This window comes from Lithobates pipiens, unplaced genomic scaffold (genome assembly GCF_037356315.1).
Source record: "Lithobates pipiens isolate NorthernLeopardFrog02 unplaced genomic scaffold, aLitPip1_a1.2 Scaffold_18, whole genome shotgun sequence".
NCBI lineage: Eukaryota > Metazoa > Chordata > Amphibia > Anura > Ranidae > Lithobates > Lithobates pipiens.
The window spans coordinates 541,998,161-542,016,515 of record NW_027507758.1 but is presented as its reverse complement, the minus strand read 5'-3'; the positions used below and the strand labels follow the sequence as shown (position 1 = coordinate 542,016,515).

Genomic DNA, 18,355 nt, shown 5'->3' with positions numbered 1-18,355 from the left:
TTCGGTACTTAAATCCCCATAGCCAATGCGTTCAATTTTCTTCCAGGGTACATGTTTTGAGTTAAGAGAAGAGCTAGAATTATTGCCAAAGTTCGCAGACATACCGCACACGTGTGGTTTGAATGCTGTTTACATATGTGGGCTCGACTTGCGTATGCATCTCAGATTCCCAAGTTCCCAGATCTCAGCCAAGTGTATGCATCTGATTCCCGGCGGCATTTTATTTATTTTTTTCAAATGCAGAGGCCAGGCCTGAAGTGGTAACATCGTGCCCAGCCTCCGAACGATCATAGAGACTCCGGGGACCATCTGGCCCACCAGAAATCTCTATGGTCAGCATCTGGAGTGTGTTTCTTCTCCGGTATGCCAATGGCAGGGGTGAACCGGGAGGCCCCTCTCACCGCCTATAAGAGTGATCAAGCAGCCACTATGTTCATTCTCATGGTAAAGGGAATCACCGGCTCTAAAAGATGATATCTGAATGATGCCTTTAGCTGCAGGCACCATTCAGATATCACCGCTCAAAGGCTGTGACGTCATGCAGTTAAGCAAATGTATGCTATAAAGTGGTAAGGGTTAACATGTGGTTACATCTGTGTGTGTGGCATCATATAAAAGCCATTTTTTTACCTTTTATTTTTCTCCACATATGTGCAGCTGCAGTTTACAGTCCAGGATCCAGTGCGTTTCTGTTCACATGCAAGTTTTTCCCTAAATTCACATCTGAACCGGACCCAAAACAAACAGGACCCTTGTTGAAACCGCACGGCGACCACCCCAGGCATGCATGAGCCAGCTCCATTCACAGGTCATTCTAATTGGATGCAGTTTAAAAACACATGGACCAAGCCATCTAGCAAAGGTGCAAGGGGTTAGGGTAAACTATGGAATTGCTATGGGAGGTCCAAGCAGTTTCTTAAAGCAGAGTTCCGCTTTAAAGGGAGGTGACCCCCCTGACATGCCAGATGGGGAGGGTTTGGAGCGTTTTTTTTTTTTTTTTTTTTAAAGAGGGTTCCAGCTACAAATTCTCTTCTGACACACCACAGGAAGCAAGATCTCCTCTCTCCAATCATCTGGGACACATCACAGGTCCCAGATGATTGCCCGGCCAGTCACGGCTTGCGCATGCGCAGTGGGTGCCCGGCTGTGAAGCCACAGCTGGGCGCCCAGTCACAATGCGGCTGCCGCAGAAGGGGGGGGGGGTCTTTTCCCCCCACATCGCTGGACCCTAGGACAGGTAAGGGTGCAATTATTTAAAGTCAGCAGCTGCTGACTTAAAGATTTATTAAGCAAAACTCCACTTTAAGCAGCCCCCCCCCCCCCCCCCCCCAAAAAACATTAAATCATGTATGAGTTAGAGACCTTCAATTGCAAGCTCCTTGAGTACAGAGACTGAGGTGAATGTACAATATATGTGTAAAGCGCTGCATAAATGGTCAGTGCTAGATAAAATATACCTGTAATAAATAGAAATACATTTTGGACTGGTGTAGGCACCCTGACAGCACTATAGCTTGTCCAAACCATCACTTCTGTTACACTTGGTCATCATGTAACCAAAACACTATTGAGATCTAAAACCTTTATGTATCCTCAAAAAAAAAAAAAAAAAAAAAATAGATTAGTGTACCATTAAAAAAAAAAAAACAATATATATATATATATATATATATATATATATATATATATATATATTTTAACAATAATAAATACAAAAACCACATACGTTAAATATATTTAGAAGATATTTAATATTTCACATAAAAACCTGTATATACATATAATAAATTTAATGTAAACATACCAAAATTTTTGTTTTTTTACTGCGGTCAGCCTTTGTTTTCAGTTTAACACAATTTAGTACCACTGTCGGGACAAAAAAAAAAAAAAAAAATCTGCAACACATCTGATAGTTTATGGGGTTTTGCAATATTGTTGAGCTGCATGTCCCATTTAATACTTGGAATGCTACAAGTCTTGTAACTTTCCTCCATTACTGTACATTCATGTACTAGAAAAGATTTTTTTACATTTTTATTTTTTAAACAAAGTGGTTCTTTTCAGTTTAAGTGTTAATAAAGTTACAGTGGCTATGCAGATGGCAAGTGCATTGAGTGTCAAAGGGAAAAAAATAATTAAAAAAAATAAAGTTACAGCTGCAAAACAGGCTGATCTGCAAAGGAACCCGTTACTGAGAAATACACAGGCTGCCATTGAATGTTACTAAAACACGTGTGGTCATCGCTTTCTGAGTCACCAGCATGAAACATGCTCAACGGATGGCAACATAGTTATACAATTTTCCTTTACATTGACCAAAACTATATAATATGGAGGTCAAACCTAAAAGCTTTAAATTTGTACGCAATCAGGCGGGCCCTTGTACTACATAGACGACAGTAAATCAAGACTAGAGGAAATTGAATAAGAAAAAAAAAAATTGTATAATGTATGGCCAGCTGTTGATTAGTCTCAGATAAGAGAAAAGTTCAGATCTTGACAGCCAGGCAACTAGCATTTCAGAAACCAATGGCAGCTTGTATATTGTCTCAGCACAGATTTCCTTTCAAAGACAGAAGGGCGCAGGTCAGAGCTCCCTCCTAAGCAGGTTTTGGCAAGTAGCAGTGTGCCGTTTACTGGTGAACTACAAGTCCCAAGAATCCGACACTTGTAGTTCCACAGGAACTGATACACTGCAAGCTGCCAAGCCTACTCAATAGAATATTTTTTATATATATATATATTTACAGATCTATATACAGTTCAGGAGATCGCCCCTGTTAGCCCTGAAGAGGACAATTGCTTGTGAATAAGCCAGTAACACATTGCACAGCAACACACAACTGGGGACACCAGCAACAGAGGACCCAATGGTATCAAAGCATTGCTATCCCATCTCAAGATGGGCCACCACGATAATAACCAAACATGCAAAGACCTTGGGAGTCCCCTGGATAAGAAGGTAGTGTCATTCAGGTCACCAGAGAGGGGTGGACCCCTCCCTGGCACAATAGAGAGGCTCAGTCTATCTGTACAGGGGGAATACTGCTTGGCAGGGTGCAGCACTAGTGTGGGGTAAACAGCAGTCCTCAAGTCATGAAGGGAGGGATGTGACCTCAGGAACGGGAGACTCCCCAATCTACTGAGCATTGGCAGTCTTCAGGTCACACTGGGGGGAGGGCCTGGATGACCCCCAATCTAATAAAGGCAGTTCTCAAGTGGGGAGAGGGAGACCAAGGTGGTAATGTCTCATGCATTAGAATGAATGCAGTCCTTAGGTCACACAATGGTGGGCTTGAGTGACCTTCAGGGCGATAACCCCCCCAATCTTAAGAATGCAGGGAAGGGGGCTCAAGGTGACCAAAGTCCCAAGCATCAAGGTGAAGTCTTTAGGCGACAATGAGGGTCTTGGGTGTCCTGTAGGATGGGCACTCAAATCTCCAGGAGAATAGCCTTCGGGTGACAACGGGACTTAAGTGACCTCTAGGATGAGATACCCCCAAATGTGCTGAATGTAGAGCTTAGGTGGCTCAATGAGGGACCTCTAGGATGAGACCCCTCAATCTGATGACTGCTGTTCTCATGTGAGGGCATCAAGGTGGTAATTAATGTCCCAAGCATCAGGATGATTAGAGTCTTCAGGTGACAGGATGGGGGGGCATGGGCAACCTCTCAATCTCGAGAAGAATGCATTCCTCAGGTGACACTGGAGACTTGACGGACCCCCAAACCTCTAGATGCAGCTCTTAGGTGACAGTGGTGGGACTCAGGTGACCATTAATGTCTCAAGCTTCAGAATGAACACAGGTGATAGGATTTGGGGTGGATGAGAGCCCAATCTCCAGAAGAATGCAGTCCACAGATAATGGGGAGACTTGGGTAACCTCTAGGATGAACCCCCCAAGCTCTGGATACAGTTCTTAGGTCACAATGGTGGGACCGAAGAGACCACGGTTTTGAGCTGTAGAATAGATTAGGAAAGGGCCAGGGTGGAGGAGAGCCCAATTTCAAAAAGAATGCAGTCCTTGGGAGACTTGGATGTGCCCCCCAACCTCTTGATGTAGTGCTTAGGTCACAGCGGGTGGAGCGAGATGACCACCAATGTCTCAAGCATCAAAATGAATGCAGAGGGGGTAGTCGGGGTGGATGAAACGACCCCAATCTCAGGTGCAACAGGATTACAGTCCTCACCACCCAATCATGTCCGATGTTGGGTAACCCCATGGCGGGGCGCCCTTGGCACCATACAGTCTGATCACACACAGGGGGGTATCATAGCAGCTTGCAGCAGCTGATGCACTCCCCGCTGGGGCCGTGCCTCTTCTGTAGCGCCGCCCTGGTGGCGGTCTCGAAGACCTCCCTGACGCCATCCTTGGTCTTGGCGGAGCACTCCAGGTACTCGTAGGCAGAGATGCGGATGGCCATGGCCCGTCCGTCGTCGGTACGGACCGGTTCCTGCTTCATACGGGCCAGCTCGTTGCGGATGTGCTCGTCGTTGCGGAGGTCCTTCTTGTTGGCCACCAGGATGATGGGCACGTTGGGGCAGAAGTGTTTGACCTCGGGCACCCACTTCTCCGGGATGTTCTCCAGAGAGTCCGGGCTGTCCACCGAGAAGCACATGAGGATGACATCGGTGTCCGGGTAGGAGAGAGGCCGGAGCCGGTCATAGTCCTCCTGGCCCGCCGTGTCCCATAGGGCCAGCTCTACCTGCTTCCCGTCCACCTCGATGTCGGCCACGTAGTTCTCGAAGACGGTGGGGACGTAGACCTCGGGGAACTCGTCCTTACTGAAGACAATGAGCAGGCACGTCTTCCCGCACGCCCCGTCCCCGACCACCACCAGCTTCTTCCGGATAGCCGCCATCGCCGCTCCGCTACTACCACTGCCGGCCGCCCGGCGCTTCCTCAGCTTGCCTATGGTTCTAATGGTGGCGGGTGAAGAGGATCTCTGATCTCTGCTCACAGCCGCGCCTCGCCGTCACACTTCACTCTCGGCCACGCTGCGCCCCGGCTATTTAAAGGCTCATGCGGCTTTCTTAATATAGCCGGCCAATGGCAGCGCCGCTGGTGACGTTATGCTCCGGGAAGCGGAGCTCTGATTGGCGGAGGCGGGAGCAGGGAGGGCGGGGACGCCTGCGGCTGACACAGACTGATTCCTTCCTTGGTTGCTGCAGCCTGGGAAAGCTGGAGGAGAGGAAAGAGATGGAGGGGGAGGGGAAGAGATGAAGGGATAGGACTAGGACTAGGGGGCAGACCAGGGAAGAGCTGCATGGAGGGAGCAGACTAGGGAAGAGTTGCATGGAGGGGGCAGACTAGGAAAGAGCCGCATGGAGGAGGCAGACTAGGGAAGAGCTGCATAGAGGGAACAGAAAAGAGCTGCATGGAGGGGAGAGACCAGGGAAGAGCTGCATGGAGGCGGCAGACCAGGGAAGAGCTGCATGGAGGCGGCAGACCAGGGAAGAGCTGCATGGAGGCGGCAGACCAGGGAAGAGCTGCATGGAGGGGGTAGACCAGTGAAGCGCTGCATGGAGGAGGCAGAGTAGGAAACAGCTGCATGGAGGGTGCAGACTAGGAAACAGCTGCATGGAGGGAGCAGACTAGGGAAGAGTTGCATGGAGGGGGCAGACCAGGAAAGAGCTGCATGGAGGGAGCAGACTAGGGAAGAGTTGCATGGAGGGGGCAGACTAGGAAAGAGCTTCATGGAGGGAGCAGACTAGGAAAAGAGCTGCATGGAGGGGGCAGACTAGGAAAGAGCCACATGGAGGAGGCAGACTAGGGAAGAGCCGCATGGAGGGGACAGACCAGGGAAGAGCTGCATGGAGGGGACAGACCAGGGAAGAGCTGCATGGAGGGGGCAGACCAGGGAAGAGCTGCATGGAGGGGGCAGACCAGGGAAGAGCAGCATGGAGGGGGCAGGCCAGGGAAGAGCTGCATTGAGGGTGCAGACCAGGGAAGAGCTGCATGGAGGGTGCAGACCAGGGAAGAACTGCATGGAGGGTGCAGACTAGGAAAGAGCTGCATGGAGGGTGCAGACTAGGAAAGAGCTGCATGGAGGGGGCAGACTAGGAAAGAGCTGCATGGAGGGGGCAGACTAGGAAAGAGCTGCATGGAGGGGGCAGACTAGGAAAGAGCTGCATGGAGGGGGGGAATAGGAAAGATCTGCATGGAGGGGGCAGACTAGGACAGAGCTGCATGGAGGGGACAGACCAGGAAAGAGCTGAATGGAGGGAACAGACCAGGAAAGAGCTGCATGGAGGGGACAGACCAGGAAAGAGCTGCATGGAGGGGACAGGCAGGGGAAGAGTTTCACCAGTGGATAGAAGATACTACATGCAGAATGTGTCAGCAGTGGAGGAAAGCAGAAACCTTGGAGTTTAAGCAGAACTAAATGGTAATGCCCCATACACACAGTTGGCCACTAAATCCGTCTGATTTTTTTCAGACGGATTTTGTCCGAAACTGGTGTTGCATACACGCGGTCTGACAAAGTTGTCGGAAAATCAGATAGTTCGGGAATGTGGTGACATTTGTAGAGGCTAGTAGCCAATAGTTTTGGTCTTGTAATTTGATCTGAGCATGCGTGGCACTTTGTCCGATCGGAATTCTCTACAAACGATCTGAAAAAGTCCGATCAGATTTTTTTGTCGGAAAATTTGAAATCCTGCTCTCAAATTTTTTCCGTCGGAATTTCCGATAGAGCCCACACACGATCGGATTTTCCCACACTAAAATCCGATCCGACCTTTTCCGTCGGAATTTCCAACCGTGTGTACAAGGTATTAGAGTTAGGCCCCTTTCACACTGGGGCGGTTTTCAGGCGCTACAGCGCTAAAAATAGCACCTGAAAAAACCGACCCCTTTCACTCGGGCTTTCACACTGGAGCGGTGCGCTGGCAGGACGGTGAAAAAAGTCCTGCTAGCCGCATCTTTGGAGCGGTGAAAGGAGCGGTGTATTCACGGCTCCTAAACCGCTCCTACCCATTGAAATCAATGGGACAGTGCGGCTATACCGCCTGAAAAGCGCCACTGTAGCAGCACTTTGCGTGCGGTTTTAACCCTTTTACGGCCGCTAGCGGGGGTTAAAACCACCCCGCTAGCGGCCGCAGACCGCCGCCAAAACGATGGTAAAGCGCCGCTATTTTTACCGCCGACGCCACACCCGCCCCCAGTGTGAAAGGGGCCTAAGGGAGGGTTATAATCACTGACAATTTTTATTTTTGCCATCTGTATCCCATAGGGGAGATTTGCTTTCTGTCCTATAACCCAAACAGGAAGTGAGAAGAAATCCCTTCAAACTGAGGAATCCCTGGTTGTCACCATTTTCTGCAAAATAAATAAAAAATTACCGAAAATGTAATTTAAAAAAACAATACTTTTATTTTTTCTTTATAAAACATATCCAATAATCAGATTTCTTCATAAATTTAGGCCAAAATGTATTCAGCTACATCTTTGTTAAAAAAAAATCCCAATAAATGCATAGGAATTGGTTTGTAGCTATAGTGTCTACAAACTATGGCACAGGGAGAGTACTCTAGACACATCCCTGACACAGTGGAAGTACTCTACACACATCCCTGACACAGGGGAAGTACTCTACACGCATCCCTGGCAGAGGGGGAGTACTCTACACGCATCCCTGGCACAGGGGAAGTACTCTACACACATCCCTGGCACAGGGGGAGTACTCTACACACATCCCTGGCACAGGGGGAGTACTCTACACGCATCCCTGACACAGGGGAAGTACTCTACACGCATCCCTGACACAGGGGAAGTACTCTACACGCATCCCTGGCACAGGGGAAGTACTCTACACACATCCCTGGCACAGGGGGAGTACTCTACACACATCCCTGGCACAGGGGGAGTACTCTACACACATCCCTGGCACAGGGGGGAGTACTCTACACACATCCCTGGCACAGGGGGGAGTACTCTACACACATCCCTGGCACAGGGGAAGTACTCTACACACATCCCTGGCACAGGGGGAGTACTCTACACACATCCCTGGCACAGGGGGAGTACTCTACACGCATCCCTGACACAGGGGAAGTACTCTACACGCATCCCTGACACAGGGGAAGTACTCTACACGCATCCCTGGCACAGGGGAAGTACTCTACACACATCCCTGGCACAGGGGGAGTACTCTACACACATCCCTGGCACAGGGGGGAGTACTCTACACACATCCCTGGCACAGGGGGGAGTACTCTGCACACATCTCTGGCACAGGGGGCGTACTCTACACACATCCCTGGCACAAGGGGAGTACTCTACACACATCCCTGGCACAGGGGGTGTACTATACACACAACCCTGGCACAGGGGGCGTACTCTACACACGTCCCTGGCACAAGGGGAGTACTCTACACACATCCCTGGCACAGGGGGTGTACTATACACACATCCCTGGCACAGGGGGGAGTACTCTACACACATCCCTGGCACAGGGGGTGTACTATACACACATCCCTGGCACAAGGGGAGTACTCTACACACATCCCTGGCACAGGGGGAGTACTCTACACACATCCCTGGCACAGGGGGCGTACTATACACACATCCCTGGCACAAGGGGGGAGTACTCTACACACATCCCTGGCACAAGGGGGAGTACTCTACACACATCCCTGGCACAAGGGGGAGTACTCTACACACATCCCTGGCACAGGGGGAGTATTCTACACACATCCCTGGCACAGGGGGCGTACTATACACACATCCCTGGCACAAGGGGGAGTACTCTACACACATCCCTGGCACAAGGGGGAGTACTCTACACACATCCCTGGCACAGGGGGTGTACTATACACACATCCCTGGCACAGGGGGAGTACTATACACACATCCCTGGCACAGGGGGAGTACTCACGTCCTTGGCTTCTATTTAAAACATTTTACAACTTTCTTATTACTCTAATGAACCCTTACTTGTGGATATAATGATTTTTAGCAGGGACTCCATGAGATTATTTGAAGGGTTCCCCTGGGGTAAAAAGTTTGAGAAAGGCTAGTCTAATGCCCCATACACACGGTCGGACGGACATTCCAACCACAAAATCTGTTGGATTTTTTCAGACGGAATTTGACCGAAACTTGTCTTGCATACACACGGTCGCACAAAGTTGTCGGAGAATCCAATCATTCAGAACGAGGTGACGTACAAAACGTACTACGGGACTACGTAGAGGCCAGTAGCCGATAGCTTTCATCTCCAAATATTTTCTGAGCATGCGTGGCACTTTGTGCGTCGGAATTCTCTACACACGATCGGATAAAGCCAGATTGGATTTTGTTGTCGGAAAATTTTAGATCCAGCTCTCAAGACAGAAAAAGTCCGATAGAGCCCACACACGATCGGATTTTCCAACAACATAATCCGATTGGACTGTTTCCGTTGGAATTTCCGACCGTGTGTATGGGGCATAAGAGTTTTAATGGGCGGCTGTCATTTTTCTATGGGATGCGTAACCCAATCCCAGATCACACTAATTATTTTTGTGCGTGAAAACCTTTTCTTCCATGACTGGATATGTGAGGGTGTTCACAGACATGGGCTGCTACTCTTCATAGCTGGATCTTCTCAGCTTTACCCGGGATGTATAGTCTCTCAAGAGCTGGACAAGCTTAGCTTGTGTCTTGCTATGTCCGTATATATCTTGCTCTATATAATGTACATCTATTGCTTGAACCTCCCAAATCGCATGCTGTGTTCCACATTATTATTAGCAGAGATGTGTCTGTTTTTTCCAGACCTTCTCCCATTTCCTGTACACTTCCCTGTTTTGTTGGCCTGCACTCCGAGCCGCGGTGAATCATCCCAGACAGTTGGGTTTGTTTCATACCCTGGCCTCTGTGCAGAGAATATATGCCGTATTCAGACATAGACCCTTCCTTCCCACTCTTCACCCCGGCACTCCCTTTTATATGGAGTTACACCCAGTTCACATGTCTGGGGAGGAAAGTTTTTAACTGTTCCATACAAATCAATGTTTCATTAAAGTGGAACTAAACTTATCGAATTAAATGTTTCTCAAAACCATTACATTCAAGTCATGTCATGAATGAGTACTGTCACAGTTGCTTGTGCAACTGAACTGTCAAGCCATCAAATAGCTGATGTGATAACGTGTGCAGCACCAAGGTAACTGTAGATGGAAAAGAGGCTAAGATGGCAGCTTCCTTGGCTGTAAAGTATAGGAGGGTTTAGTTCCCCTTATTTCAGTAGTCCATAAACCTAAAGGTATGCACATAAACTGATTTGGCAGACACAGCCCACCTGCAAAAAAAAATGTCATGTAAATTGAAGCGCCACACCACTACTACACCACTGTACCTACAAGGACCAGATACGACTTTATTCTAACAGAGGTCAGGGGTTCAGTTGAAAGAGTAACTGGCTACTCACCAGGGGTGGCCTGTCCATTAAGGACGCATGGGCACAGCCCCCTCATCCATCGCTGCCCCCCTCTGTCCATCTCTGTCCCCCACCTATCCATGCGCCTGGCCCCTTTCACGACACCGGCGCATGGATTCCAATGCAGGGGGATGTTTTTTTGAAGCACCGATTAGAGCCTGAGGCTCTAATAGTCTTCAATATAGGGTGGGCTCGGGCCGCAGAGAGTGTGCTCCGATCCCACCCAGGTGTGTTTCGAATGAATATTCGCTGTTGCAACACTGATCCTCCTCCCAGCCAATCAAGAAGCGGATTTTGACACCAGTAAGCTGAAAGGACAGGCGATCTTATTGGATGCCTAAGAGGAGGGGAGGAGCTGGAAGCCTCCATGGAGAAGAGGACTACGCTGCCTGCCATATGCCACAATGGGGTGATTGCCGGACCAACCGGCAAACAGAGGAGGGGTGGGTGTCGCTCGGGGGGGATGGGTGATTGTCTGCCAACCCCCACCGAAAAAAAAGCACCAGTCGCCACTGCTGCTCACTACTCCCTTCATCAAGCCCTGAGATTGAAAACAATATAAATGGATCTCAATTGAACTGGACCTTTAAGGGTGTTTCTTCCAGTGTGATTAGAAGCACAGGTCTTCTTTTCTTAAACCCTGATGAAAGGGCAGATTTGGACCCTTGAAGCCCACTGGCTACTCTTTCCACTCTCCCCCTCACCCCATTGGACTTTTTTGCAGTGGTGCTTCAGGTAAAATTTTTATTACATTACATTACATTACAAACTAAGGAGACAGTGGAGGCCCTCTCGGGTATAGGGGGTCATCTGCTAACCAGATCCCCTATATCAACATTAATACCTGAAGGTTAAGAAAAGACTCCCTGTTGCACATCCGTGCTGTCCCTAAGATGAGTGTATGAGTGGCAACCTCTGCCTGGACTCCAGCCAGGCCATTTCTCCAACGCGTTTCGCCCCATGAAGCTTAGTCATGGTGATCACCATCAATACTTTAGAATAACATAGCAATAAGATAGTAAAGAAATAATATTACATGCCCGGCGCTATTTTTCCACTCTCCTTAACTGATCTCTACATTGGTATCCATTCACCTTTCCAGGTTGTCCTTTTGTTTATATGTCTGTGGTTGCTGGTATCCTCCCTCATCTTCTAGATGGCCTCAGTCAAAGCAGGATCTCTTTCTGGTTCTAGTTCCACTCCCATTCTCTTAGCCCTTGTACACGCGGTCGGAGATTCCGACAACCAAATCCGTCGGATTTTGTCCGATACTGTTGCATACACACGGTCGGACAAAGTTGTCGGAAAATCCGACGTGATGACGTTATTTCGTTACGACAGGACTACGTTCACGCTAGTAGCCAATAGCTTTGGTGTAGGAGTTTGATTTGAGCATGCGTGGCACTTTGTCCAATCGGAATTCTCTACACATGATCGGAGTATGTCCGAACAAGTTGGAAAACTTTGTCCGTCGGATACTCTGACGGAAACAGTCCGATGTAGACCACACACAGTCGGAATATTCGACAAATCGGTCCGATCGGACACATTCCGTCGGAATCTCCGACCGTGTGTACAAGGGCTAAGACCCCTCCAGCCTCATCTAAATACACTGGAGCATGAGAGGGAGTTTGCGCAACACAATCTTAAAGTTTAGCGTTAAGAATAACACAAAAAATTGGGGAACAGGCAAGACATACTGGGGTTGATTTACTAAAAACGGAGAGTACAAAATCTGGTGCCATTCTGCACAGAAACCAATCAGCTTCCAGGTTTTGTTTTCTTTTGTCAAAGCCTAATTGAAGAAGCTGATTGGCTACTATGTACAGCTGCACCAGATTTAGCACTCTCCAGTTTTAGTAAATCAACCCCATTATGTCTCTTCTAACCTGCCTGTCCACACTACACATGCACTGGAGTGATGTCATCTTGGCCCGGCCAATGAAAACGTCCAGAGATCAGTACCTGGAAGTAGACCAGCAGAAGATGTCAGTAGCCTCCAGGTAGATCTGGTACATAGCAGCAATGGAGGGAAGGGAAGTATGGTTCTGCTTTAAGGTTCCATAGACACTGGATGACAGTTCCCTGATATGGGCAGACTGGGAGATGATCTAACGTGTGTGATCTACTGTCAGACACCACTGGCCATGGCTCATCTGGGGGAATTGTCATCAGATAGGAAATAGAATCTTTTCTATTTTATAATGTTTTTTGTATTCTCTTCCCTAGGCTTAAAGACAAATGGCTACCCAAGGTGACATGTTCTTCTTAAAGATCAGTGATAGGACAGGGTCTTTCAAGCACCCAGGGTAAAAAGGCCAAAGTGTGCTATTAACCCCCCAGAACTGTGAACTACTTCAGCAGCATAGTTTGCAGGTGCTTCCATTTTTGCCCCCCCTCCCCCTACTGAAATGCCCAAGGTAGCTGCTTCTTCTACCTGCTGGGCATGTACCAGTCACCTAAAATACCAGAAGTACGGAGAGAACTCTGATGTAAGGGAGAACACTGTGCCTTTTGGTGTAAAGGGGAACTCTGATGTAAAGGGGGACACAGAACTCTGATGTACAGAGAAGACTCTGATGTAAGGGGGGACACTGAGAACTCTGATGTACAGAGAAGACTCTGATGTAAGGGGGGACACTGAGAACTCTGATGTACGGAGAAGACTCTGATGTAAGGGGGGACACTGAGAACTCTGATGTATGGAGAAGACTCTGATTTAAGGGGGGACACTGAGAATTCTGATGTATGGAGAAGACTCTGATGTAAGGGGGGACACTGAGAACTCTGATATACAGAGAAGACTCTGATGTAAGGGGGGACACTGAGATCTCTGATGTACGGAGAAGACTCTGATGTAAGGGGGGATACTGAGAACTCTGATGTACGGAGAAGACTCTGATGTAAGGGAGAACACTGTGCCTTTTGGTGTAAAGGGGAACTCTGATGTAAGGGGGGACACTGAGAACTCTGATGTATGGAGAAGACTCTGATGTAAGGGGGGACACTGAGAACTCTGATGTACAGAGAAGACTCTGATGTAAGGGGGGACACTGAGAACTCTAATGTATGGAGAAGACTCTGATGTGAGGGGGTACACTGAGAACTCTGATGTAAGGAGAGGACTCTAATGTAAGGGGGGATGCTGTACCTTTTGGTGTAAAGGGGAACTCTGATCTAACGGGAGCTCTGGGAACCCTGATTTACTTTAGTGTATTCACTCAGAGGTAGGAGAGAGAAGGAGGGAGACTTCAGTCAAAGACAGGGATGGATGGTGAGCTCACTCACCCCTTGGCAGTCAGTATCATCCAGATCTATCTGAAGCTGCTGGACTTCAAATTTCCATCCCCGCTTTCCTTTTCTGAGGCACAGCACCGGGGAATGGAGTGTGGGCAGACATAGAGAGGTAGGGGCGGGGGTAAGAGGTGCACACTGAGCCCTCTCTCCTCTCCCGTCTGTGTGTGTGTTTGGGGGGGGGGGGATTATTAGTGCTGGCTTTGGGCATTGTGAAATAGAGTGTAACGGACACTTTCAGCTTAGACAACTGCAGGCAGAAACCCTGCTGGGAAGCCATAGTCCGGTCTGAATAACGTGTCCGGATTTCAGGCAGTCTGAAACCCAGATGCATGTTTCCAAACCCAAACTGTCCGGGTGAATCCCAGACAGGTGGCAACCCTAATATATAGGAGGACTCAGACTTGCTATTTGTTGTGGATAGCAGAAGTTCAGTGGCAGTTACTTAATAAATGTGCTGCCTGTTTTTGCTGTGGTTGCTATTGATTCTCCTCTTGAGACTTATTTTCCTAAAAATACCATACAGACCAGACATAAGCTGTCCATTCAGATATCTGCAATCTCTAACTGATGATTATGACACTTGTTTCATCATCTTGCCATTCATTTCCTTTGCTTGTATTAGTAAGTGGAAATGAGTTGATGGACTCAGGATTGTTGTGGTATGTCGCCATCTTGTGTTCATGCATTGTACTTACCCTTTATTTGTGGCAGAGATGATGATACAGACTTTTGTAAATGTCATTAAGGCTGGGTTCACACTGCTGCGGGGGGGGGTTTCCGGATGTGATTCGCACCGCAAATCACATCCGATCTCCGTAGCGATGCGAGTACAGCCATACAGATAGTATGGCTGAATTCGCATCGCTCCCGCAGCAAACTCGCACGGGACCCTTTTTTTGGTCCGCAACAGAATCGGATCGCATGGGGGTTCACACCATGCGATCCGATTCCTGTGCGAGTCGGCAGATCGCACTGCGATATGCGGACGGATCTGGGGGTGTCATTAACATATCATTGACACTCCCAGCCGTCCGCATAGGGCAGTGTGAACTGCCGGCGGGAGTAATGCGATGCGGGAAAACGCCGCGGATTCGCGGCGTTCTCGCATCGCAGCGGTGTGAACCCGGCCTAAATTAGAGGGATTAAGGCCGGGTTCACACCGCTGCGATGCGGGAACGCCGCGAATCCGCTGCGTTTTCCCGCATCGCATTACTCCCGCCGGCAGTTCACACTGCCCTATGCGGACGGCTGGGAGTGTCAATGATATGTTAATGACACCCCCAGATCCGTCCGCATATCGCAGTGCGATCTGCCGACTCGCACAGGAATCGGATCGCATGGTGTGAACCCCCATGCGATCCGATTCTGTTGCGGACCAAAAAAAGGGTCCCGTGCGAGTTTGCTGCGGGAGCGATGCAAATTCAGCCATACTATCTGTATGGCTGTACTCGCATCGCTACGGAGATCGGATGTGATTTGCGGTGCGAATCACATCCGGATCTCCCCCCGCAGCAGTGTGAACCCAGCCTTAAGAACAATTCATTGATTGTATGGGAGTAGGGGTAATGAATAGTCTAAATGCTCTGTGAATTGGAAGTGCCAATAGGATATTTGATTGCTATTATTATTACTTTTACAACTAATTCAGAACCTTAAGTGCATGTAGTGACATAGAACAGGATTTTCTGTCTAATTATTTAGTTTTGAGAATGAGAGACTATCCTGCTCATTATAAAGCGGTGCTTGTATGCAGGCATTCCCTTACATAATTCCCTTATAATACTCTATATTCTCTAACTCTTTATGCAAAGTGGGTCTTGCACAATTCGGGTTGACCATACACACATGCAATCCCTATATATACAGAATATCACCCTGGCTGCATGTATTTCAGCACTTTCTCTGCTCTGTTGGACTGCATTCTCTGTATATAAATCTGGTTACATACAAGTAATAAAGTAAAAATTAAAGCTGAACTCTAGGCAGATATAAAAGACACAAATTAATGCAGCTCTGTAATCAATACATCATGAGATGTGTTTTTTTTATATATATATAAGTAGTGCAAGTACCTAAATTTTACCTATTAATAACATTTTGCATTCTTTGTACAGCAGAGCTGGAGTGTGAGAGGGAGAAGAAACACAAGGAGTCAGTTCATGTACTAACAAGAAGCACGCTGATAGGGTAAGAGAGCAAATTGCTAGAGATAGGCACTCATCACTGTGCTGCTTCTTCTTTCACTGTCCATTCACAGGTTGGGGGCGGGTCCAAGATAACCTGGGTTCAAAGGAAGTGGGTTAAAGTGGAGTTCCACCAAAAATTGGAACTTCCGCTTTAAGTGCTGGTGACCCCCTGACATGCCACATTTGGCATGTCATTTTTTTTGGCGGCATCCAACTCCCGCTTCCTCCCGGGGTTCCATCCACGACACTGGATAGAAGATCACCTCTCCACCCTCCCTCCCTGCAATCTTCTGGGACACATCACCGGTCCCAGAAGATTGCCTGGCCATTCACAGAGTGGCTTACACATGCACAGTGTGCCCAGCTGCGAAGCCACAGCCCACAGTAAGAATGCCGGCGCTGTGGAGAGGAGGGGGAGAGGAGCAGGGCTTTATGCTCCCGTATTGCTGGACCGTGGGACAGGTAAGTGTCTGTTTATTAAAAGTCAGCAGCTACACTTTTTGTAGCTGCTGACAAAAAAAGAAAAAATTTCAGTGGAACTCCGTTTTAAATGATGCTGGCATCCAGTACTGCTGTGGAAACTCAGGGCTAATCGACACTACCTGCCTGGAGTTTGCATGTTCTCCCTGTGCCTGCGGGGGTTTCCTCCGGGTACACCGGTTTCCTCCCACACGCCAAAGACAAGCTGGTAGGTTAATTGGATCCTGTCTAAATTTGCCCTAATATGTATGAATGTGAGTTAGGGACCTTAGAGTGTAAGTGCTGGTTCACACTACAACGACTTGGGATCCAACTTGTCAGCCGTCAAGTCGCCCCAAATCGCTTGACATTAGGAATTACATTATAGTTAATGAGAGCCGTCTTAATGTACACTACTAAAGTCACTCCGACTTCAGAAAAGGTTCCTGTACTACTTCAAGGCGACTTATAAGCAACTTGTACTCATAGAATTCAATGGAAGTCGACTCCAAGTCGGATCTCCATCTATATTGAGGTGACTTTACAGGAAAAAGAAAATAATATACACAAGTACAGTACTTCCCACGTTTGCCCAGGCAACCCCCTCCCTCCCACAGAGCTGATTATTCTGTGATAGGCCACAGCCAAAGTCGCCTGTCCTGGAGGCAACTTTAAGTCATTCTGAAGTCGCGCTGAAATCATGCTGAAGTCGTCTCTAAGTCGCCCTGCGAAGTTGCGCTGTAAGTTGAGTTGCCCCTGTGTGAACCGAGCCTAAGCTCCTTGAGGGCAGGGACTGATGTGAATGTACAATGTATATGTAAAGTGCTGCGTAAATTGACGGCGCTATAAAAGTACCTGAAATTAATTAATAAAACATAAAATGGTGAATATGACAGCAACAGCTGGTTTTGTTATTTTATCCTTAACGACTTGTCTACTGGGCACTTTCACCCCCTTCCTGCCCAGGCCAATTTTCAGCTTTCAGCGCTGTCACACTTTGAATAACAATTGCCTGGTCATGATACACTGTACCCAAATAAAAATTTCTATCATGTTTTTGAGACAGATAGGGCTTTCTTTTGGTGGTATTTAATCACCACTGGGTTTTTTTTTTTTTTTTTTTGCTAAACAAACAAAAAAAGGCAGAAAATTTTGGAAAACATTATTTTCTTAGTTTCTGTTATAAAATTTAGCAAATAAGTAATTTTCCTTCTTTACTGATGGGAACTGATAGGCTGCACTAATGAGGCTGCACTGATGGGCACTGATGAGGCTGCACTGATGGGAACTGATAGGCTGCACTAATGAGGCTGCACTGATGGGAACTGATAGGCTGCACTAATGAGGCTGCACTGATGGGCACTGACAGGCAGCACTGATGGACACCGATAAGTTGGCACTGATGGGTATTGATGAGGCTGCACAGATGAGTCGGCACTGATAGGGGGCACTTATAGGCAGCACTAATTGGCACTGGTGAGGTTGCAGTGATAATCAGGACACTGGGGCAGTCCTTTCTCTCACACAGACACAGCGCATGAGGTAAGGGCTGCTAATAACCGGCAAGTCTGTTTACATGTGATCAGCTGTGATTGGACACAGCTGATCACATGGTAAAGGGTCGCTGTGATTGGCCCATTTACGCCTATCTGTGATCATCTGTGTCTGAAGGACACAGCGATCACAGTGCGTGCCCGATGGGTGCCACAGGAGGCACGAATGGGACGGGATTCTAGGAGGATGTCTGTGGACGCCCTCCCAGAACTATAGTGCCGCGCTATAGCTGTATTTTGGCTATAGCTCAGTACTAAAGTGGTTCATGGGCTTTTCCTTTTGATCTTATTGTTTTGGATGCAGATCTGCTTTAAAGCACAACAAGACAAAATTAATGTGTTTTCTAAAATATATTATGTTGTTAGGATGCATTTTGTTGGTGAGTGTTATTTTTCCCCATGGGTCTTTGAGCACTGTTCAATACGATTGGCTTG

General features: G+C 48.0%; 1 protein-coding gene across 1 annotated transcript; it reads right to left on the bottom strand.

Moving 5' to 3' along the window:
- Positions 1-1,732: 1,732 nt before the first annotated feature.
- On the bottom strand, positions 1,733-5,000 carry RHOB (ras homolog family member B). Its single transcript, XM_077488846.1, has one exon. The coding sequence runs from the start codon at positions 4,861-4,863 to the stop codon at positions 4,273-4,275; it is 591 nt and encodes a 196-aa protein (XP_077344972.1). The 5' UTR covers positions 4,864-5,000; the 3' UTR covers positions 1,733-4,272.
- Positions 5,001-18,355: the final 13,355 nt, after the last annotated feature.

Excerpts from the sequence above, each read along its gene's own strand:
- RHOB (XM_077488846.1), bottom strand. The coding sequence starts at position 4,863 with ATGGCGGCTATCCGGAAGAAGCTGGTGGTGGTCGGGGACGGGGCGTGC.